The 25,210-nt window shown below is 40.2% G+C and overlaps 1 protein-coding gene across 1 annotated transcript in view; it reads left to right on the top strand.

Annotated features, from left to right (window-relative positions):
- The window catches only part of shot (dystonin-like protein short stop), a 1,739,701-nt gene that overhangs the window by 682,539 nt on the left and 1,031,952 nt on the right, over nucleotides 1-25,210 (top strand). The window contains exon 33 of the mRNA XM_090380932.1: nucleotides 3,283-3,918. Coding sequence (XP_090237058.1) covers nucleotides 3,283-3,918 — 636 coding nt within the window. The remainder of the gene's footprint in view (nucleotides 1-3,282; nucleotides 3,919-25,210) is intronic.

Genomic DNA, 25,210 nt, shown 5'->3' with positions numbered 1-25,210 from the left:
TCTCTCTCTCTCAGAAGGCAAGGGTAACATATGAATGGTGTGTCATGGTAATTTTCCAGCATTAATCAAAAACGTAGAATGCTCTTCTTCCTTACCAAATCAAAATCGCCGACCAGGCTAGCCGGGTGGGTAAAGCGCCCGCCTGGCAACCCAAAGGTCATGGGTTTGAATCCCGCCTCGGGCTTGGATCAAAGTACTGCAAAAATCCTTGGGAAGTGCACTATGGCCACAGAAGCCGATGCGCCAATAACTACCAAAAAAAAAACCCAAATCGAAATCCATATCATTGTACTATATGGAGCATATCGAGTAAGACTTACTTTGTTGTTGTTGTTGGAAGTATTATGGCACAATGGAAGCTAAAGGTCATTGTGTGCCAAACAGTGGTAGAAAATTATGGGTGCCATTTAAAGTCAGATATGTGCATTATCAGGAACTAAGTAAAGTCATCAAGCACTGTGAGAGAATTGCAAGACATATTAATCACTTGCAAGAATTGAGTGATTAATGTGGGATGAATCAGGACAAAACAAGAAGGTACATTAATTTCCATGCTGAAAATAATTCTTACCTACGATAATCTCAGACAAGTAACAATGACAGGCTATCTAAACTGTTGTGTTAAAGCCTGTATTCCAAACTCCTTACATTGCTGTAAGTGCCAGAAGTTTGGGATGTACCACGTATCACTCCCAACATGGGATAAAAAATTCCCACTCCCTACAAAACATGTTACAATTGCATGCATCACTGATAGTCGAATATGCATAGTTCACTCCAACGTATACAGTCGGATCTAAAACTGACAGTGATGTTGGTGCAGCTGCAGTTTCCCCCAATATCACCATAGCAAAGAAACTTCTACTTGAATATAGCAGTTTCACTGTGGAATTCTGTGCAATTAAAATTCACAGCTTTAAATTTTCCATGGTCAACAACATACTGCTCACTGTCATATGCACAGATTCAGTCAGTGTCATTCAAGCTATACAGTAGAAATAAACAAATGACAATTCATTACTCATGTGGATTTGGGAAATTCTAAAAAAATTAAATGGAAATAGGCAGAGTTTTACATTTTGCCAGATCTCTGGTCATAGCTATATCCTGGAAAACAAGCATGCATATTTAGCTATCAAAACTGCAAGTAACACTATTGATCCTGCCTTCGATGTACCATACTCAGATTACAAGTTTATTATTAGCATTAGCATTAGTAGAGGCATACAATACAAGAAAGCAAGCTTATGCAGCATCAGTGAAAAAAAAAACCTCACATTTCACCCTTCCATTCGTTCCAAATTCCTGTCTAGCTCAGCCTTAAATTTATTAGGCTATCAACTTCCACAACAAAAGATGGAAGTCTGTTCCACCAATCAACTACCCGTTGGCTAAAGGCAAATTTCTGCACATCTATTCTACAACTGTCTTTCCTCAATTTGAACCTGTGCCCACTCGGGTTTTAATCTGAGTGAGGAAGAATCCCATCAGCATTCAACTTGCTCAACCCAATCCAAGGACTTATACACCTGAATCAGATCACTTTGCAGGTGCCTACTCTCCAGGCACTGCAATTTGCAGAACTTAAGCCTTTTTTGGTGATTTTCTTGAAGAGCACCCCTTTGTTCCTCTCACTAATCTTGTTGTCCTTCTTTGTACTCATTCTAGCAACTCTACATCCTTCCAAAAATGAGACCTCCAAACCTGTACACAGTACTGTAGGTGTGGTGTGACCATTGCCTTGTATAACGGGATAATCACCTCCCTGTCCCTGCTAGCAAAATTCCTATATATCATTGACAAGACTCCATGACCTGCCTTGGCAGCCCATCTGCACTGCTCAGTGAACTTCATATTTGAGTGCACAATTACCCCCCAGATCTTTTTCACTTTCCACTTCCCTGAGTGCAGTAGTACACAAATGGTAAGTTCCTCTTGTATTTTATTGCTACCCCTATGCAATACTTTGCATTTGTCAATGTTAAAACTTCAGTTGCCACTTATTGGCCCATTTGCCCAACTTATCTAGATCCAGTTGGAGTAGCATACTATCTTTATTGTTGTTAGCAACCCTGCCAACCTTTGTATCATCTGCAAACTTGGATATTAAACCTGATATACCTTCATTAATATCATTGATAAATACAAAACAACAATGAGCCCAACACCAAACCCTGGGGAACTCCACTACTAACTAATAATGACACGGGGCTCACATCTGGTTAGTATGGGATACCCAGGGTCCTGAGCTGGATATCATCATTCTTCCTTTTCTTGATGATTTCCTCTCTCTCTCTCTCTCTCTCTCTCTCGGGGTAATTCAGAAAATTTTTTTTGGTTAGTGCAGCATAAGCCTCGGGCTTCCTTGCACCATATGTCTAATAATAATAATAATAATAATAATAATAACAACATTTGTCCATGAAGAGCAGTTTCATTGATTACCACTCTCTGTCATCTCCCACTTAACCATTGGTGCTTCCGTAGCCAGGTGGGCAGGAGCAGCAGTGCGTAGCACACGCTTCTTGATTAGACCGGGGTTCGAGCCCGTGACCCTCAAATACGGAGGATGCGGAAAGGTCAGGGAATGACCACCGCATATCCCTGGAGCAATATTGCCTTAGTTGCTAATGTTCCTAAAAACTAAAAAAAAAAACAACAAACAACAACAACGGCATATACACTGGATGTAGTCGAAATATTCATCTGTCTCAAATGGATATGATATGTTATACAGCACTTTAAATATTAGTTAGACACCCTTCAGGAAATTATATGTCACTTCTCACCGCAGACTAGGCACATTATGACTAGCTGCCTTTGCTCCATTAAGCTCCATTGCACCAAAGAAATAACGACATCATCACTGCATTGTCAACATCATTACTCGAAATGAAAGTCAACTAGTGCCCAAAAGGCAATGATCAGAGTAAAAAGATTTGTGTTTGCATGTGGAAAGCTTCATTTGAATTTAATCTTTGTTGTGTTATGATTAAAACTATTTGCATCAAAAATTTTATGTCACCTTTGTTGCAAATACAATTTTTTTTTTTATGTATGGCACAAATTATTATTAGTTTTAAAAAAGCCCATAAAGCTCAAGTCATGATAGTTATGCTTAAGTCAAGTTATGGTGAATATTTTTTTCATGCACTAAATTAATTTCAGTTTTTAAGAAATTATATACATCAGTGGTTTTTATATAAATGATTACATCACATAAGATAAACATAGGAATGTATTTATGATATTGCTATTATATGTACTTTTATTTATTTTAAGGATTATCTGAAAGTTAATGATTTCCGCACTAATCTTCCCCACCGATTACCACATATGGAACCTGTTGAAAGTGAAGTCAAATCAAGAGTACAAGATGTTACCAATGCTTTCCACAGCCTCATGAATAGAGTTGATAAACTAAATGAACGTTTTATCATCTTATCTAGTTGCCAACTTCATTATTCTGAATGTATGGAGAAAGCTTCAAGTTGGTTGCTTGATGCACAGAAAAATGCTAGGAGATTGCTTGAGGAGCCAGTTGCAGTAGATCCGCTTGCTGTGCAAGAACAGTTAGATAAGGTGAAAGCACTGAGTATGGATGTTGTTGGACAGGGACGATTAATTGAAAACTGCAGACAGTCATTGAGATCATTACTAAGTAATCTAGAAGGTGTTAATGTGAATTTATCCGATAAAAAAACAATTGAAGACAATGTGCAGCGCTTAGAAGATAATTATACTAAATTAATTAGTGCTGTTACTGAAAAAAGTAATGAATTACAAATGGCACTTATTCATTCTCAAGATATTCAAGATGGGTTAGACAGGTTGTTGAAATGGTTAGATGATATGGAAAGTAGCTTCCGTAATCAAAACAGACCAGTGAGCCTTATAAAAGAAAAATTGGATGAACAGGTAACATTTTTGTTCTTTATTGCAGTTTGTTATAATATAAATTCAGTTGATAAGTTTTATATTCATATTCTGAGTTCTTCTTTACTGTGCATATATGAAAAGAAAAAGTGATAACAATAATATACATATATATTTTATATAGCATGATCTTTATTATATAGTCTTTAAGTAACACTGTTATACATAACAGTATTACTTGATAAGGAGGACTTGCAATAAACAGGCAATGATGATAATCTCTTTATTATTTACGGAGGTTATCATCATTGCTTGTTTATTGCAACTCAATATTTAATTGCAATTTAAATATACCATTACCATGTTTTTGATTTTGTTATCTCACCTTTTAAATTATGTATTTGAAAATGTACATGCAATTATATTTTTGAAATTATTAACTATAAATTAACTTCTTATATTTAGTTCCATTACATAAGTATACAGTGTTCATTGTGTACTGATTCAGTGGAATTCAGTCCTGTTCACCTTGGATTATTCAAGGGGAACTGGACTGAAACTTCCCCAAATAACAGAAACAATGGAAACACAATTTTTTGTGCTTTCTTTATGGGGATGTAAGATTCATATTTATTAATATAGATACATGTTAGCCCATATCTGGAATGCATGTCGGGGGGGGTATAAGAGCCAATTCCCAGAACTAAAAGGAACCAAATGAATGTTCAAAATTTTCAATGATTGCAGCCAATGTGTTCATCATAGCATTAATCTGGAAATCTACTTGTAGAAATAGTGAGTAAAAGCATACAGAAACTCTGCTTACTATGCTCATCATAGTAACTCCTTGTGCTATTCTAGTGAGTCTTAGTGAATTGGACTTAACAATGTATTGGAATAAGAAATAGTACAAAAATTGCAAAAAGAAAAAGTCATACATGCAAAAATATCAATATTATACTTACTTTCAGTTCACCAATCTTACCAAAAACAGTAAACATGTTGTGTCATAACACAACACGTTTACATTAGACATGTTAACACAACATGTCTAATGTTGTGTCATATCCATATATACTGAACTCATGCTATTAAGGTTAAGGGTATACGTGCCAAAAACATGCTAGGGAGGTGTAATTGTGGGTCCAAGGACATACCCAAGCAGACTGTAATGCTAAATCACCTTGTTGTGCAAAATGTGAAGGTTCTCATCCATTGTACTCAAAAGTCTGTGAGCTATGGAAATTAGGTAAAAAAAATTCAAAAGTACAAGATAGAACAAGAAGTTATTACATAGCAGAAGGTGAGAAAACAATTCCTCCTTAACACTCCAAATTGTAGCTATGTAGCAGTTATCCAAAGACATGAAACAGTAGCAATACAGACAGAGAACTGTTCCTTCAATATATGACTTGTTGATTGGCCCCCTAGACTTGTGCTGGACGCACCCAGCAATGCTGCTGGCCTTTCAGATTGGCATCACTTTCAGATTGGAACCAAGATATGGTATCCAATACCCATATCTTGGTTCCAAGGTTAAAGCATTGAAAACTGGCATGTACAATCATGAACCATGAAACTGTGAAAGTGGGTGAGGATTCCATCCCTAATACATTATTTTAGGGATGGAATCCTGGACCAGCTTGATTGGAATCAGTTGGTGGATGGTCCTTACCACTAGGGTAAACTGCATTCCAATAGGTCTCTTCCTCTTTGTTCCTGGCAGACAGGGTCAGGACTTATTGGAAATGTTGGCATAATGTTCTAAGCCAGTGGTGGGCAAATTTTTATAAGTGGAGAACCAAATAAAATGTCTGTGAAGTATACATGGTCCAAAATTTTTTTTTAACTTTCCACAATTTTTAGGATTATTAAAATGGTATATAATTAAAAAATTGTCATAAACAGTTTCATGTTATTATCTTAATATTTATACATACACATACATATAATTAAATTTATTAATTAGAAAAATGAAATACAAATTCAAGGTAGAATTACAAAAATGCAATTATAGTAACAAAATACAAATACAATTTCAGTAATGAAAATTGAAATATTTTATTTTTATAATATTTAGTGAGAGATTTGATACTGTTTATTTTTATCAGTGAATTGATATCTGGATCGGTATTTGTCATAGCAATATGCAGAGTATTTTCAAAATTTATGTCAGAAATTCCATTAATTTCAAAAATATATATAATAAACGGCGGTCTGTTTATTATATATATATATTTGAAAATGACTGAAGGCTGGATTACATTCGCAGGCTGGAGTTGGCCCATGAGGCAGAGGTTGCCCATTCTTGCTCTAAGCAAACTTGGTATTTAGGTCACCTGAAACTTTATTTTCCTTTTATGAGTAATTCAAATTCCTCTTCTTTCCCAACAAAGTCTGACAATACTGACAATACCACTGATTTTTTAATTTCCCAGATACTGACTGGAATTTGTGGGTTGGTCACTCACACACTAGCAAGGCTTTTGTGGATTTATTGGATGATTGTTTTCTACAGCAGCATGTTCGGGAGGCAACTAGAGGAAGGAATACTCTTGATCTGATTATCAGTAGTGATTCTTCATGCATTAAGAATCTGCAGATAAAGGAACCACTAGGTGGCAGAGATCATAGTGTGATCTCAGTGCTGAAGTGGGATTTACTCAAAGAGGTAGCTACCATCAGAGGTAAAGAAAAGGGTTTTGGCTTTTGTAGAGGTGACTATGGTGGTCTGAGACAGTATTTAAATTCTATACGGTGGGACAAACTGATGATGTTACCAACAACAAATTCAAAATCAGAAGCATTCAAAAAATTAATCTCGGGAGCTACTAGACTTTTCATACCAACTAAGAAATATTGTTCAATGTTTAGACCTAAATGGAAGTCAGATAAACTAATGAGACGTGGCAGAGAAGAAAAATGCATGGGATACATATAAATTAACAGGTGACACAGAAGCCAAATGATAGATTGTCTGTAACCGAGTCACAAAGGAGGTTAGGCAGGCAAAGGAAGATAATGAGAAATCTTGGCAAGGGATGCAAAGAAAAATAGCAAAGAGTTCTTTACTTATGTAAACTCTAGACGGAAGGAGATAAATTAGATTGGTGCACTTGATATCGATGGTTGAACTTTTGATGATCCTGCTTGGGTAGCTAACAAACTAAATGAATATTTTGCATCGACATTCACACATGAGGAGTTATTCGCGGAGGGAATTTCCAGAGGTGTATTAAATTCTGGCAGTAAGCTAGATGATTTTGTAATAACTGAGAGTAAATTGGCAGAGAAATTGTTGAAGATAAACACAAGAAAGGGACCTGGAGCAGATGGAATCTATCCAGTTATATTAAAGGAGGCAGCAAAGGAAGTTAGCAAACCTGTGGACATAATTAGAAGAGCTTCTTTGAACTCGGGGAGGTACCCGTAAACTGGAGATGTGCAAATGTGACCCCAATCCACAAAGTAGGATCAAAGGCCAACACAATAATTACAGACCAGTTAATTTAACTTGTGTTCCAGAAATTAATGGAAGCACTGGTTAAAGAAGCATTGCAGAATCATATATTATTTTTATATTATTTCTTCCCGATTGGGGGTTTCACCTTGTGACGGGTATTGCTACCAAGTACATAGGGTGGTTGTCGTTATGTCCGGTGTTACTGTTGGTCGAGGAACTCTGCTATCCTACAGGTGTTCAGGATTGCGACTTTCTGGAGTTCCTAGTAGGTGTTAACTGGGATACCTATTGCTGTTATGTACGGTCTTTGGCACCATACCTGTGGTTGATGCAATGATCGGTATGGTCGGTACTTGTTGCATATACTCAGTGCTGCTTTTTTTTTTTTTTTTTTTTTTTTAAATAGGTACCGGTACTCATTCTTTGCTGTTTGAACTGTTATGTTGTGAATGTTGGGCAGTCTCCAAGAAATGTCAAAGTTTTTGGAGGCAACAGAAATATAGTTTTATAGACGGATGCTCAGAATTTCCTGGACTGAACATATCATGAATGTAGAGGTACTACAAAGAGCAGGAATGCAAAGATCATTACTGAGGAACATAACAGAAATGCAACTGATTTTTGGGCACATCATGAGGAAGGAAGGTTTAAAGGAGACCATCATGACAGGCAAGGTGAATTGAAAGTGAAGCAGAGGAAGACAGAGAATATACTATATTAGTGGTCTGACCAACTGGATGAATGTACGGAGTCTTGATCTGCCAAGAACAGCAAAAGATCGAGAGATGTGGAAGACCATGATCACCATTGTCCTGAACGGACATGGTACATAGAGAGAGAGAGAGAGAGTGAAGAAACTGTTTTTGTCCTCGACGAAGCTCTGGTTGGGTTGGCAATCAGATTCATTCGTGAAAATCCTCATTCACATTCACTCGATGAAATTTGTATCGTACTTAGAGCGTTCATCAAAAGCTTCAATTCTTCCGAAACTGTCTTTTCGATTAGGTATTCCCAAAATCGACAAATTGCATCTCTTTCATTTAACTGAAGCCAAATTGACAATTTTCTAACTTCATTTTCACCAAATGCCAACAATTCATGTTTAGAAGGTTTTTAACTTCGTTGTCATCATTTTCCTTCTCCCGTCATCGATATTGTCACTAGTTCTTTGAACTAGTTAAATTTGAATTTTTTTAAACTGTACAAAATGTCGGTGTCATTCGGATATTCAGGTACTGTGTGACCATGTAAACAGAAATAGAGAAAATTTACGGAAAACTGTGTATACGCACTTCCATGAAACAACACGTAATTATTTGTGGGGTAAAAGAAAATCACTCTCTCCTAATTCTCGAACGGGCGCTTACAGTTGATTCACAGAGGTGTCCAACCTATGGCCCGCACGGAAAGTGAATTAAAACAACATTTTGTTAATTAACAAAAAAAAAAAATCTCATTTAATGTTTTGTTGGATTAGTGAGTAAAGACATCTACTCCTTCAGTTGTGATCTTGACTGCCACATTTCACTAATTGCGAATGTCCATCTGAAGGCACCATACAGAGTATTTGCACTTGATTGGGGAGGTGTCCCAATCAGTGTAACGTTGGACAGTGCTTCTGCCCCAAAATTGAAATGTTATTGTGGACTTAAATGCTCTAGAGAAAGGTTTCCAGCATCCCCCTCCCCCCATACTTCTCCTTCAACCCATGCACGGTACTAATTACTATAGGTTTTGATACCTTTCGTGTTTGGGGTTTTCATTAAAAAAAAAAAAAAAAAAAAGGAACAATGATTCTAGTGTTTCCCCCCCCATCTGCCATAGACTCTCATGGATGGATCGAATCATCGTAATTACACCACTTGTGTAAAAACTGTTTTCACCATCACATAGAAAACCCCAACAGAAATTAGTCTGATCTCGCAAAGACTAGTTCCACTCTCGGGCGCCCCCACCCCGAATTGTAATGGGGGGAAGTAAAAAATTTGAATTGAACGTTGCCAGGCAACAAATTGCACAACGGACTCATGGTTGGCTTCATTTGCCATCATCTCACAGGCTCTTCCTGACGGAGAGGTCCTGAACTTGTTAATCCGAAACAGCCTCGAGGATCCGAAGTCAGACACCAACTGGAACAAAATGAGCAATTCAAATCAGAAAATCACAGAACAAACTATGGACGAAAAAAAACTAACAAGAGGACATCACAAACAAGATCAAAACGATGAATTGCAAATAATAGAGCAAAGTGGCGACGGCAACGACACACTGTCACTCCCAACGCCCAAAAAGAAGTACAAGAAATACGCCACCCCGAAGTTGGGAAGGGAGACAAGATCTCAAGGCGATCCTAAAGAATAACAAGATAAACAGGACATCCGAACAGAAAAACGACGAAGAAGCAAGCAAACAACCTGAATCCCCAAACATTGACCCCAGGCTGCTGGAAGGCACTGTGCTGCACCAGGTACTGGCCCTTCGGGTAGAGCTTGAAAACATTAAAAGGATCAACGAACAGAATCACGGCAGCCGTCAGAGGCGAGATTGTGGGAATCTGGACTAAACTAGAAACAGTCCTTCACAAGGTCAAGTGACGAAATCAAGAACGAAATCAAGTGAACGAAATCTTCACAAGTGACGAAATCAAGAACAAACTAATAAGCACTATGAAGGACGACTTCCAGCAAACAAGAATAAGAGGAATACGTAAACTGAGGAGTGTAGGACTTCTGATCGAAACCGAGTCAAAGTGAGAGATGCAAGAGATAATTGAAAACCCCTAGAGTGCTGCCTTGGGCCTAACAACTGAGCCACCAAAAAGGAAAGGTTCGGCTATAATAATTTTTGACGTGGACAAGGATGACACACACCTAACCAACTAGCATCTGAGCTGTACCCCAGGAACTTACAGAGTAAAATCCCGGGAAAGGACCCACAAGAAACAGTAATACCCAAATACTTCATACAAGCGAGAAACGGAATAAATAAAAATTAGGTATTTGAGCTTACCCTGGAGGCCTGGAAGGTACTGAAAGACTAAACAAGGGTTTTCATTGAATGGGGAAGCTACCACTATCACAAACGAGTAATCATACCGAAATCCTAACGCTGCTGCAATTTTGGCCACACGACACACATGTGCACAAACCACCCCAGCATCTGGCCACTGCTCTGCAAAGGGCCACGATTTTAATGCCTGCCCCCCCCCCCCCCCCCCAAAAAAAAAAGATAAGGAACCCACCTGCATTAACTGCAAGACTATGAAATTAGACATAAGCACTCACTTGGGGACCCGAAATGCCCTATATACCAACGAACCAAGACCTTATACCAAATCAGGATCAACTATGGGAACGATATTTAAGAATTATAACACAAATAGCTGAGAATAATCCAAATTAACATACAACGGGCCAGAGCATTGGCTGACCAGTTACGGACAAAAGCCGAAGACGAAAACATGGATATCATTATAAGTCAAGGAACCGTATACACATCTAAAGCGGGTAGCACGGTACCCAAAGAATTACAAGGTGATCCACATGGATGAGGACACCCCGTGGGCTGCCGTTCTGGTAAGAAACACCAACATCAGTGCAACTAAAATCACACAGCTGTGTTCTCCATGGGCTGCTTGTGCACAACTTACGATCCCTGTATGTCGTGGCAGCATCTACTGCAGACTGGGACAAGATATAGACTTTGCAGTCGACTACCTCCAATGCCTACAGGATATCCTACCAAATCAAAGAGTCATCATTGGAGCTGACATCAACTGCCTCTCCCCGGCATGGCACAGCATCACCCCAGACAGGCAAGGAACTCGAAATGAACAACTCTTAGAAGACTACCTTGCAGGATCCCATCTAATTGTACTAAATCGACCCCCACCATCTGCCGACCTTTAAGAGCACCCTCTAGGAGGCCACAATTGATGTCTTCCTGGCCACCAGGAGTATGCCCCGACACGTGACTGGCTGGAGGGTGGAGGAAGCATGGACCACATCAGACCACCGGGCAATAACCTTTTCAATTGAAAGGGAGCTAACAAGAATAATTCAAACAAACCAACCGCAAAAGAAATATGCAGTCGCAACTGTATAGAGAGCTGCTCACCATGGCAATTAGACACAATCCGGAAAACATAAACCCTCGGAGCGACCCGGATGACCTTCAGAGGGAAACTACAAAATTATTACTGAACATCAGTGATCGAGCCATAAAAAGAAAAAAATCCAAAACCTTGCGCAGTATTCTGGTGGACACCAGAAATTGCTGTACTACGACGACAGATGCAAAAAACAAGAAAAGACTTCCAGAGAGCTCGCAGAACCTGCCAAAGATGAGGTGGAGGTCCTGAGATAACATTACAGAGAAGCTAGGAACCGTTACATGGACACCATAAAAAAAGTAAGAAGCATTCCTGGGAGCGCCTAGTGTCTACTTCTTGAAACACTGACCCATGGGACAAATTCTACAAGGTGATAACCAATAAGCTTCCCAGGGGCGAGGTCATTAGTACTACCAGGACACTGGAGGAAAAAACCTAACGACCACCTGGGAGCAGTCGATGGGCAACATACTGGACAAAATCTTCAAGGAACCAGCAATACTAACCATGCAAGAACAACACGAAATTTGCAAGGACAGCGCAACCTATATCACCTCAGCAATCGAACCCCCTTCACCCTTGAGGAGCTCAGTGAGGCTGCCACCAAAATGAGAAATCGCAAAATGCCCAGGACTGGACATGATTGAACCAGAGATCTTGAAGAAAACTGCAGAATTTGCACCGCACTTACTACTTACTCTATACAACAGATGCCTGGAAACAGGCAAATTCCCCACAGCATGGAAAACTGCAAACACCAAGTTAATACTTTAAAATCCTAACAAAAATCCGGACTGCCCAGAGTCGTATAGATCTATCACACTGCTCTCAGTGATCAGCAAACTATATGAGAGACTGCTTTACAAGCGAATCAAAAACCGCTATGAGAGGGCAAACCTGGTGGCTAGGAATCACCCAAAATTAAAATTGGTGTGAGCATTAAACTTGCCAACCAAATTAAATATCTAGGAGTTATCCTAGACAAAACCTTTTCCTTTCAACCTCACCTACAATATATAAGGACGAAGATTAGACATTATTCGACACTGGTGGCGAGGGTTACAAGAAAAGACTGAGGATAAAAAAAAAAAAAAAAAACACTAATGTTGTATTATAAGGAAACCTTCATCCCTGCGATAACTTATGCTGCGGCAGTGTGGTACAGCAAAACAACGCTTGCAGTCAATAGGAGAACTCTGGACATGATACAAACGGACCATTTTTTAACAACCACATGATCATGCAGAACAGTAAACACACCAGCATTGCAGGTGCTTTCTGGAGTGCTCCCCCTCGGTTTGGAGGCTATGAAAGCTAGCTTGCTCTTCCTGCAATCCAGGGAGCATCGCTGGCAACTTTGAGGATTTCATAATTGACTCGGCAAGTAGTACAAAAACAGAAAAAGTCCGATTACCCCAGGAGTGACAACGAAGATGGACCGATACAACAAAAGGAGAAATCACACAAAAATTCCTCCCTAACCTCAGCAAAATATACCCCAAGCAACCGGCCTGGTAATTTCCGGGGAAGCACTTGATTTTACTGCTTACTGGTCATGGCCCCTTTAAGGAGAAGCTGCTCGGGTTCGGCCTTGTTGAGGACCCCAACTGCACGTGTGGGGAAGTCGAGAACTGGAACCACTTGGTCTATGACTGCCCAGAATACAAAGGTCTCAGAGGCATCCTAATCACAAAGATACATTACCTTCCAAAAAGATAGGAATCCCACTTCATTGACATAGAAGAGGAATACAGAGCACTTTCTCAATATGTGCATGATCTCTTCGAGTGGAGAAAACTGTTAATTACCATAAATGGCATCTAGCGAAAGACCACCACAAGTTAAACTGAACAAGACCATAAAATACTATTCAATGGAGTTACTACAGAGACTACCCTGAGACAAGAAAGGGAAAAACACAAGGATGGGGCACAAACACAGCATGGGTTTGTTAAGGGGAAGTCTTGTCTGACCAATTTGATTGGATACTATAATGTGGTCACAAAGGAACTGGATGCAAAGAATAATTCTGATATCATATATTTGGATCTTAGTAAGACTTTTGATACTGTTGCACATGGAAGACTGCTGCACAGATTGGCACAGTGTGACATTGGAGGCAAATTTCTAGTATGGATAAAGGGATGGTTGAGTAGGAGAAGACAGAGAGTGGTAATCAATTGACATTGCTCTTCATGGACTAATGTTATTAGTGGAGTGCAAGGTTCAATGTTGGGTCCATGTTGTTTTTTGTATTTATTAATGATATTGATGATGGTATATCAGGCTTAATGTCCAAGTTTGCAGATGATACAAAGGTCAGCAGGGTTGGTAATGACACTAATAACAGCACACTGCTGTAACGGGATCTAGAAAAGTTGAGCAGGTGGGTTGAGAGGTGGAAACTGAAGTTTAACAATGACAAATGTAAAGTAACCTCAGAGTAACGTATCAACTATGTGGTGCTACACTGACAGTGGTAGAGAATGAAACCTGGTGGTAATTGTGGAGGCAGATATGAAGTTTACTGAGCAGTACAGACGGTCTGCAAGAGTAGCTCATGGTGTCTTGTCAATGATCTACAGGAATCTTTCTAGCAGAGATAAGGAGTTGGTTATCCTCTTGTATAAGGCAATGGTAAGGCCACACATTTAGTACTGTATACAGGTCTGGAGGCCTCATTTTAGAAAGGATGTAAAGCTATTGGAACAAGTACAGAGAAGGGTAACAAGATTAGTGAATGGAACAAAGGGTTGTTCTTATGAAGAAAGGCTTAAGTTTTGCAACAGTGTCTGAAACTGTGCACCTGTGAAGTGATCTGATTGAGGTGTATAAAGCTTCAATTGGTTTGAGCATGCATAATGCTGATGGGATTCTTCCCATCAGCATTATGCATGCTCAGAATAATTGCCTGAGAGGGCTTAAACTCTTGCTCAGAATAATTGCCTGAGAGGGCTTAAATTCAGATTGAGGAAAGTCAGTTGTAGGATAGATGTGCGGAAGTTTGTCTTTAGCCAGCGGGTGGTTAATTGCTGGAACAGATTTCCATCTATCATTGTAGAAGTTGATAGTTTAAATATATTCAAGACAGAACATTTGGAGCGAGTGGATGGGTGAAATGAGAAATGGGGTTTTTTGTTTTTTTTTTCTGATGCTATATAAGCTTGATTTCCTGCATCATGTGCCTTTACTAATGTAATGCTATTTTGGAAAAACATTGGAAAAAATTATTCGCGACTTACTTAAGTCAGTCTCGATTTGGAATCACTGATGAGTGAAAATCAACTTGGTTTTTTTAAAACAAGTCTTCCTTGGATCTTATGATCAAAGGTGAGGCAAACAACTTTGATTGACAGGCACATCCATAGCTAAGTGAGCAGGAGCAGCAGTGCATAGCCCATGCTTTTTGATTAGACCGGGGTACGAGCCCATGACCACCAAATACGGAGGATGCGGAAAGGTCAGGGAATGACCACCGCATATCCCCTGAGAAATATGGCCTTAGCTGCTAATGCTCCTAAAAACCAAAATAATAACAACTTTGATGCTGATAAAGTATATCAGGCTTAATGTCAAAGTTTGCAGGTGATACAATGGTTGGCAGGGTTGTTAATGGCAGTAATGGCAGTGTGCTACTGCAATGGGATCTAGAAAATTTAGGCAGATGGGCTGATAAGTGGCAACCGAAATTTTACTTAGACAAATGAAAGTACTTCATGTGGGTAGAAGTAACCCACAATCCTGAGAAACATACCAACTGTGCGGTACAACACTTAGGTGGTAGAAAATGTAAAAGACCTGGGAGTAATTGTGAAGTCTGTTTTCTGAGCAATGCAGACAGGCTGCCAGAGCAGGTCATGGAGTAGTAGTAGTAGTGGTATGTGATGCAAGAAAGCAAATCTATGAGCTTATGCAGCATCAGCCAACAAAAAAAAAAAAAAAAAATCACACCATTCTCTCCCAATGCCTGTCCAGTTCCTCCTTAAATTTATTCAACCTATCGACTTCCACAACGACAGATGGAAGTTTTTTCCAGCAATTAACCACCCGCTGGCTAAAGGCAAATTTCCGCACATCTATTCTATATCTGTCTTTTCTTAATTTGAATTTATGCCCCCTTAGGTTCGTAATCTGAACAAGTGGAAGGATCCCATCAGAATTCAGCGTGCTCAACCCATTCAAGGCCTTATAGACCTCAATCAGATCACCGCGCAGGTGCCTAGTAGTCTGCAGCCACTGCAATTTGCAGAATTTAAGCCTCTCTTGGTAAGAGGATCCCTTCATTCCCCTCACCAATCTTGTTGCCCTTCTCTGTACACGCTCAAGTAAATCTACATCCTTCCTAAAATGAGGCCTCCAGACCTGTACGTAGTACTCAAGGCGTGGCCTGACCATCGCCTTATACAGAGGGATAATCACCTCCTTTTCCCTGCTAGCAAAATTCCTATATATCATTGACAAAACCCCATTACCTGCCCTGGCAGCCTGTCTGCATTGCTCAGAAAACTTCATATCTGCCTGCATAATTACTCCCAGGTCTTTTTCATGTTCTACCACCTTAAGTGTAGTACCACACAGTTGGTACGTTTCTCTGGGGTTACTTCTACCCATATGCAGTACTTTGCATTTGTCAAGGTTAAACTTCAGTTGCCACTTCTTAGCCCATCTGCCCAAATAATCTAGATCCTGTTGCAGTAGCACACTGCCATTACTGTCATTAACAACCCTGCCAACCTTTGTATCATCTGCACACTTCGACATTAAGTCTGATATACCTTCATCAATATCATTGATAAATATACAAAACCACAGTGGACCTAACACCGAACCCTGTGGGACACCACTAATAACATTAGTACAAGAAGAGCAGCACCCATTGATTACCACCCTCTGTCTTCTCCCACTTAACCATCCTTTTATCCTTTGTAGCAACTTACCCTTAATACCATTCTGCTCCAATTTGTACAATAGTCTTCCATGCGCAACAGTGTCAAAAGCTTTCCTGAAATCCAAATATATGATATCAAAATTATTTTTTGCATCCAGTTCCTTTATAACCACATCACAATATCCTATCAAATTTGTCAGACAAGACTTTCCCTTAACAAACCCATGCTGTTTCTGAATTATTGCTGCAGTCTTGTCTAGATGATCCTGCAATGCGTCTTTAACCAGCGACTCCATTATTTTACCCGGAACAAAAGTTAAACTAACTGGTCTGTAATTACTCGTGTCACCCTTCGATCCCCCTTTGTGAATTGGGGATACATTTGCACATCTCTAGTCCGTGGGAACCTCCCCTGAGTCCAAGGATGCTCTCATAATTATGGCTAAGGGTTTGCTTAGTTGCTTTGCCGCCTCCTTTAATATAACTGGATAGATCCCATCCACCCCAGGTGCTTTTCTTATGTTTAACTTCAACAATTTCTCTTCCACTTTGCTCTCAGTTATTACAAAATCATTAAGTATCTTGCTACAATTTGATAGCCTTCTGCCATTTTCAAACCTTAATAATTCCTCACATGTGAATGTAGATGCAAAATACTCATTCAGTTTGTTTGCTATCTGAGCAGGATCATCAAAAGTCGAACCATCGATGTCAAGTGGACCAATCAGATTCATCCCCTTCCTTTTAGAGTTTATATAAGTAAAGAAATCCTTGCTGTTTTTCTTAGCATCTTTTGCCAAGGATTTCTCGTAATCTGCCTTCGCCTGCCAAACCTCCTTTGTCACCTGATTACAGATTAACTGATATCTGCCATAGGCTTCTGAGTCGCTTGATAATTTATATGCATCCCGTGCATTGAGTATTGTCAATGATATACAGGAATTTTGCTAGTAGGGCAAAGGAGGTGATTATCTATTTGTATAAGGTAATGGTCAGGCCACGGCTTGTGTACTACGTGCAGGTCGGAGGCCTCATTTAAGGAAGAATGTAGAGTTGCTTGAGTGTGTACAGAGTAGGGCAATAAGATTGGTGAGGGAAACGAAGGGTTCCTCTTACCAAGAAAGGTTTAAGTTCTGCAAATTGCAGTGGCTGGAGACTAGGCACCTGCAAGGTGATCTGATTGAAGTGCATAAGGCTTGAGGGATTCTGATGGGATTCTTCTGCTTGCTCAGATTACGAACCTGTGGGTAGGGGGCATAAATTGAAATTGAAGAAAGACAGATTTAGAATGGATGGGTGGAAATTTGCCTTTAGCCAGTGGATGGTTAATTGGAAAAAGACATTCCTGCAAAAGACATTCCTGCTGCTGTTGAAGCACACCTATTTGCTAATGATTTCACTCTATCATGCTACTCCCAAAACATGAACTGTATCAAATGACTACTTCAATTTGCAGTCAATAAAATAAGTGCAAATTGCAGACAATAAAATAAGAGCATGACAGATATGGAATCAAAAAAGATTCCATATCTCTCAAAAAAAGATGAATATCCTTAAAGTGATCTCAGCTTTGATATGAGAGTTTCAATAGGTACACCCTTCTTCATTTGTACCATGCATTTATTAGATCTTGAATGGACTATCGTGCTCTTCTATATGATTCTGCTAGAAAGACTGCCATTAATGGCTTAACCCAATTTGTCATTGTACCTTATGGATAACCCTAAAAGCATTCTGGACATCCTCCCATTCAAAGCTTATGTGTAGAAGCAAATGAACCACTGTTTCATTTCAGTAGATATTTACAATTCCGAAATTATCCAGTCAAAATACAGAGCCTACCAACTCATTCTATGGCCATATCTCCTTGACTTGCAGTTAAAAATTAACCAAATGGCAAAAGAAATGAGCTTAGAGAAAATTAACTTTCTGTATAAGGCTGGAAGGGCTAATGGAACATTGGAATTTAAAACTAGATAATGTAATCCAAGAAATCTTTGAACTAGATCCTCCATGGGCTTTTTATTCCTGTGGTAACTAGAATGGTGAATATTTTAAAATGGGAAAGCAATCCATAGCATATATGAATATTGAACAACTTTACAACTACAAACTCCTATTGCATACAGATATCTACTGATGGAATGAAAACAGTAATGGCTGTGGATGCAACAAGTGCAAAGTGTGTTAGTTGTCTGATGGCACCAGGGGCTTCCCCATCTCTGCTTTGTGCACTCTGTTTGTATGGCACAGAACTCCAGAGATTTAAAGGATGTGTAGGCCAGAGATTTAAAAAGTGTGTGGGGAATGGGAGGATGTGTAGGGTGGTGTACCATTGTTCTTCTGACCATTACCGCACTTGGCCCCAGGAAGGCAGGTCAGGTACCCAGTAGATTTTATTTTGTACTCTGGCAGGCCCTGCCACCTAGTTTCTGAAGATTTCAGTGGCAAGGGCTTAATGTGGAAAAAAAAAAACAGTGGGGTTAACACTAGAATATAAAAGGCCGAGAGAGGTTTATGTAAGTGCGGTTTAAATTTGGATGTTATTCATTGATGAATTGTGTGGGGGTGTACACTGCGAGTTAGACAGAGTAGGGGGAAGACTGAAATATGGGGGGGTAAAGACAGAGGTATGGGGATTATAGAGAAGGAGATCCCAGAAAGTCAGTGAGGCAGGCCCATGCCTCAGCAGGCAGGAGGGGGGAGAGAGAGAGAGAGAGAGAGAGAGAGAGAGAGAGAGAGAGAGAGAGAGAGAGAGAGAGAGAAAGTAGAAGGTATCACCAAGAAAGAGAAGAATGATGATATCTAGCTCAGGACCCTGGGTGTGCGAAGCCCATACTCATCAGATTTTGAGTCCCTGGGGTATGTCAGTGCTTCAAGGTGACCACAGCATGTCCAAGTTTTTCTCCAGATTTCTGATTGCAGAAAACTTAGATGTGTTGTGCTGATCTCCAGTTATAAATAAAAAAATGCACTTCCTCAAATAACTTATACTTTAATGGCAGTGACTGAGTAAAGAAGACCATGTTCACTTTTGATGTAATGCTAATACATTACTGTAAATATGGCAAATCTGTGCAGTGCTTTACAGATATCTAAAATTATTTTTCCAACTTTCTTAATTATTTAATAAGAATTGTTTGATTAAACATTATTGATTTTAGCAAAGCTACCAGCTCTCCAGATTTTCACTTGATTTGACCCTTGTCTTTTTGTCTCTTGACTTTTTCCTTGATCCTCTCTCTCTCTCTGTCTATTGCAAAAAGCAAAAAATATGGAGAAAAGATTTTTTACAAAAATTCAGTTTTTCTGAGGTTTTTTTCTTTACCCAACAAAAATAACAAAACTACGTTAAAATTGCATTTTTCTTAATTTTGAGAATTAATGTTTACATTCATTAATGAATTTGGTGTCAAGTGTGTCGTGATAGTCTACATTGCAAATTCGAATAATTGCATTGTCTCTGTTATGTGCAATCATTTCATAGTACATGTTAGTGTGAAGCGAACAATGTTCTTCAGTAAGGTGCCAAAGAAATATAAAATGAAGTTTCAGTTATAAAGAAAAAAGAAGTCATATTTTCAAGATTTTCCATGTATTGCAAAATCTGAAAAGGTAACATATTTACCTTCAGTACAAATGTAGGTGTGATTTTCAGTTTAAAATGGTGGGAATTGTGATGTAATTAGACATTTTCAAATAAATAAGCATAAGATAGCATGCATTGCATAGAAATATTCATGGCATCATATGTGCTGAATGATTCATTTGTATCTTTTGTCAAAGAACATAATTCTTCACTGAATTTTGCTGCTCATGCAAGGGGGCAACATCTCTCCCTTCCAAAATGATAATAAATTCTGTTTATTAGCTCTCGGCCACGAGTTCCTACAATGCAGAGAGAGGCAACAGTTCCAGACAAGCTAGTGGTTGCAGGTTTGTCCAAGAGGCATCCTGCACAGTGTTGGATCAGCGTGGCCGTGTAGAGATGTACCATCTATACTGTACTGTACAGAAAACATGCTGATAATACTGAGCTTGCCCCGGGACAACTAATGCACCAGCTATAGGGGCTTACAGTAAAGCATAAAGACACATAGGTTTAGAATAGATTACAATTAATATGAAAGACAAAGTTATTGACACATGTAGTTAAAATTAAGGACACACAACTGGCATGACTTGGCTATCACTAAATTATCGAGATTAGCTAATTAGCATTAGAAGAGGCATATGATGCAAGAAAGCAAGCTTGTGCAGCATCAGCCAAAAAAAAACACGCTTCCACTTCACCCCTCCATTCGTTCGAAATACCTGTCCAGCTGAGCCTTAAATTTATTTAGGCTATCAACTTCCACAACAAGGGATGGAAGTCTGTTTCACCAACCAACTACCTGCTGGCTAAAGGCAAATTTCTGCACATCTATCCTACATTTGTCTTTCCTCAATTTGAATTTATGCCCTCTCAGATGATTATTCTCAGCAAGAGGAAGAATCCCATCAGCATTGAGCATGCTCAAATCATTCAAAGCTTTATACACTGCTATCAGATCACCTCGCTGGTGCCTAGTCTCCAGACACTGTAATTTGCAAAACTTAAGCCTTTCTTCGTAAGAGCACCCCTTTGTTCCATTCACTAATCTTTTTGCCCTTCTCTGTACTCGTTCCAGCAGCTCTACATCCTTCTTGAAATGAGGCCTCCAGACCTGTACACAGTATTCAAGGTGTGGTCTGACCATTGCTTTATACAAGGGAATAATCACCTCCTTATCCCTGCTAGAAAAATTCCTGTATATCATTGACAAGACACCATGAGCTACTCTTGCAACCTGTCTGCACTGCTCAGAGAACTTCATATCTGCCTGTGCAATTAGCCCCAGCTCCTTTTCATTCTCTACCACTGTCAGTGTAGTACCAGAGAGTTGATACGTTCCTCTGGGGTTGCTGTTTCCCATACATAGTATTTTACATTTGTCAATGTTAAACTTCATTTGCCACCTTTCACCCCATCTGCTCAACCTTTCCAGATCCTGTTGCAGCAGTATAGCATCAGTAGTGTCCTTAACAACCCTGCCAACCTTTTTATCGTCTGCAAACTTGGACATTAATGCATGAGAATTGTAGTTCAAGTATACATAAAGACCGGAGTTACCTGATGAATGGAAGGTATGTGCTCCCCTAGATATCTAGGCTATAAAGTAAGGTGAAAATGGAGAGGAAGGATGTAACATTGTGGTTATTTTTAGTTCGGTGGAGATTCCTTAGTATGAGTTTAGCCGTTTGTGACAGGGGAGACTTTGTTTTGGGCTATTAAGACCAGGTCTATATTCAAACCATTGACAAAGAACAGAGTGTTGAATGGGAAGTGCCTTTTGATTAAACGAAGTCGGGTTAGTAAAGGAGCTAGTGTTTTATTCTTGATCTTGCTGCTTTCCTTGGAATTCTCCAAGCTATGACTTCCCAAATTTCTGGGCAATCAGTGTCTGCATTGTACAGTTTTGTAAAGAAAGAAAGGTTGCTTTACCGGATTGAAAGTGAAAAGTCAGAGTAGTTTAGGCAGTTAACCATTAAAGCCCAGGAAGAGACAGGGTCATAGCTGGACTTAAAGACCCCTCCACGTGGGCACCTGTACGTGGTGAGGGGACCTCTCAGTGATGCTGCTGGTTTCCCAGATTAGCATCACTGGGGTCTAACACCCATACCATTGTTCCAGGGTTACATCTTTGGAATCCGACGTGTACAGCCGTGCGCCGCAACCCGTGGAATGCGGAAAGGGGTTCCTGGTGGTTGAGGGGCCCAGCCTTAATACACCACTTTGGCCCCTGCTTCGACAAGACGGATGGTCCCAGACCGGCCCGACTGGGATCAATCGGCGGCTGGTTTTTTACTGCTAGGGTCAACTGCGTTCCAATAAGTCTCCTTCTCTTTGGTCCTGGGACGGGATAAAGACTTATTTGTAACATGGGTATGGTGCTCTAAGCGAACTCGGCGTCCCATTCGTGTACGCAGTACCTGCTAGTTCACGAGTGGGCATCCCCTCGTAGGGCTCCGTGGTGGGTGAGGTACTTAGGCATCAGACACTTTCTCTTTACTCTAATGAGTAATTTAAATTCTACTTCTCCTGGGGCCCTAACAAGGCCCCTACCTAACCGAGACGATAACACTGACAACACCTCTGTCAAAAGAGCCAGCACTGAAGATAAAACACCATCTGTAACACCACTTTTCCTCATTCTCCATTCGACTGGAGAGCAGTCAATTGGGAAGATGTCACCCTTCTTTATCCAGAAAGGATTAGAAGGGTTGGCAGGATCACCCAAATCTGTAAAACGACTGCGTTCTGGCAATCTTTTGGTCGAAGCTATAAATATAAAACAGGCGGAAAAAATCCTAAAAGCCACATCAATAGGGGGAATACCTATCATCGTAACCCCCCACAAAACTTTGAACTCTTCATGAGGTGTCATATCAGAGTGGGACCTTCTTCATGTTTCTGAAGAAGAGATCTGCTCTGAATTAAAAGAACAAGGAGTGACAGCTGTCAAAAGAATATCAATGAGACCCCACGGCCTCCAAGTTCCATCAAGGCAGGCTATCTAAACTGCCCAGTGAGGATTTATATCCCAAACTCACTGCAGTGTTTTAGATGCCAAAAATACGGCCACTCACAAACATCTTGTTGTGGTAACCCTGCCTGTGCTCGATATGGTGTTAATGACCACGAGAGCAAGGAATGCTCAGCTCCAAAACCCATCTGTGTCAATTGCCAAGAAGAGTATCCCGCCTACTCTAGAGCATGCCACCGGTGGAAGGATGAAAAAGAGATCCAAAAATTAAAAACAGCTGAATATCTCCTACCCAGAGGCCAGAAAACGTATCCAACCAATAAATAGTGGGAAACCTTCGTATGCCCAGAAGGTTTCTGCTAAGTGCACTATAGGGGCACAAACTGAGATGACTATACCACCAAAAGAGTCATTCACCCCGATTGCACACTATTTATTGAGCTCACAAAAGCCCACCAAAATAACACAGTCAACTGCCACTCCTATATCCATACCTCCTAGTGCTCTACCACTACCAAAACCAAGTGGTAAAGAGCCTGCAGTAATAACAGAAACAATGGATGTAGAGAACAAGGAGGTACAGGATGAATCAGTTTTGGAACTCTTTGCGGAGAAAGAAATGGACACGGGACAGCGTCCATACTTCCCTAAAAAAGATAAAGCCAAGACTGATAAAAGTAAGCCCTCAGCACCTCGGAAGCCACCTGATAGACCCAACAAGCCAAAGTAATGGCTAAATTCCTACAATGGCATTGTCGTGGATTCCGGCGAAATACTGATGACATCAAGGCCCTCCTGCAAAAGCACGAACCAGTATGCTTTTGCTTGCAGGAGACTTATCTAAAGGCAAATGATGATCCCACCATGCATAACATCACAATCTTTCGTAAGGATAGAATTGCAGATGGTCCTGCTCATGGAGGAGTGGCTATCCTTGTGGGTAATCAGACCCCAGTTCAGCCCTTGCTAATTACAACCAGCATAGAGGCTGTTGCAATTCGCCTTACAGTGGGATTTTTATTAACCGTGTGCTCTATTTATTTTCCAACTGGGACTGACATCTCCCAGGAAGACCTTGATGATCTTGTAACGCAGTTGCCTCTCCCTTTCTTACTTCTCGGGGATTTTAATGGCCATAATACCCTGTGGAGTAATGCTAACATTAATGGAAGGGGACGAGTCATAGAGTGTATGCTCAATGACAATGACCTTTCCCTTCTAAATATTGGAACAAATACCTTCTTCCACATGCCTACCCGTACCTTTTCTGCCATTGATCTTTCTATATGCTCCCCTTCTCTATTCCCTTCACTCACTTGGGAAGTGGAGGAGAATCCATACGGAAGCGATCACTTCCCTGTGATAACCTTGTTACACAGTGGGAGCCCATGTCTTCCCTTCAGGTTACCACGGTGGAAGATTGATCAGGCTGACTGGACTGCTTTCCAACATCAGGCAAATTTTGACAGTGCGGTCAGTAAGGAGCCGATCAACGATGCATACATCACAGAAATTATCGTCCAAGAGCTGCGAATACTGTTCCAAAAACATCTACCCGTTTTCCACCATTTCCCAAACCTTGGTGGAATTCCCAATGCACAGCAGCAGAAAAGGCTCAAAACAAAGCGTGGGGGATATTCCGCCGATATCCTACCACGACCAACCTTATAGCCTTTAAACGTGCACGAGCCAAAGCACGCTATATCCACCGTCAGAGTCAAAAGAATCATGGATCCATTTTACATCATCTATTAACCAGTCTACCAACTCTAAGGTAGTCTGGGATAAAATCCAGAAAATGAAGGGAAAATATACATCCCCACCCTTCTTCAATCCTAGATTATAATGGATGCACTATTGCAGATCCAACTGCAATAGCCAATTCTCTTGGGGAAACATTCTCTAACATCTCTGCAACATCTTCATATTCCCAAAGTTCCTGGTCCTGAAACATAAACTGGAAAAACAAGCACTTAATTTTAAGTCTAAGAGCATCTATCCCTACAACGGGGCATTCACTATGCCGGAACTGAAAAGAGCCCTCGCTCTTTCCAGAGCAAGTGCTGTTGGATCAGATGGCATCCATTATGAAATGATTAAACATCTTTCACCAAAATCTATGGATTATCTGCTCTTTCTATATAACAGAATCTTTATTGAAGGGTAGTTTCCGGATTCCTGGCGCAAGGTAATCGTTCTTGCCTTTGTTAAGCCAGGAAATGATCCAAAATTCACTACCAATTATCGTCCTATTGCTCTGACTAGCTGTCTGTGCAAAATCCTGGAGAGAATGGTTAATTCTCGTT

Source organism: Mastigoproctus giganteus, chromosome 9 (assembly GCF_048544385.1).
Source record: "Mastigoproctus giganteus isolate SK-2022 chromosome 9, ASM4854438v1, whole genome shotgun sequence".
Classification (NCBI taxonomy): Eukaryota; Metazoa; Arthropoda; class Arachnida; order Uropygi; family Thelyphonidae; genus Mastigoproctus; species Mastigoproctus giganteus.
Note: the sequence above shows the minus strand (reverse complement) of the source record. Positions and strands in the feature narration are given on the sequence as shown.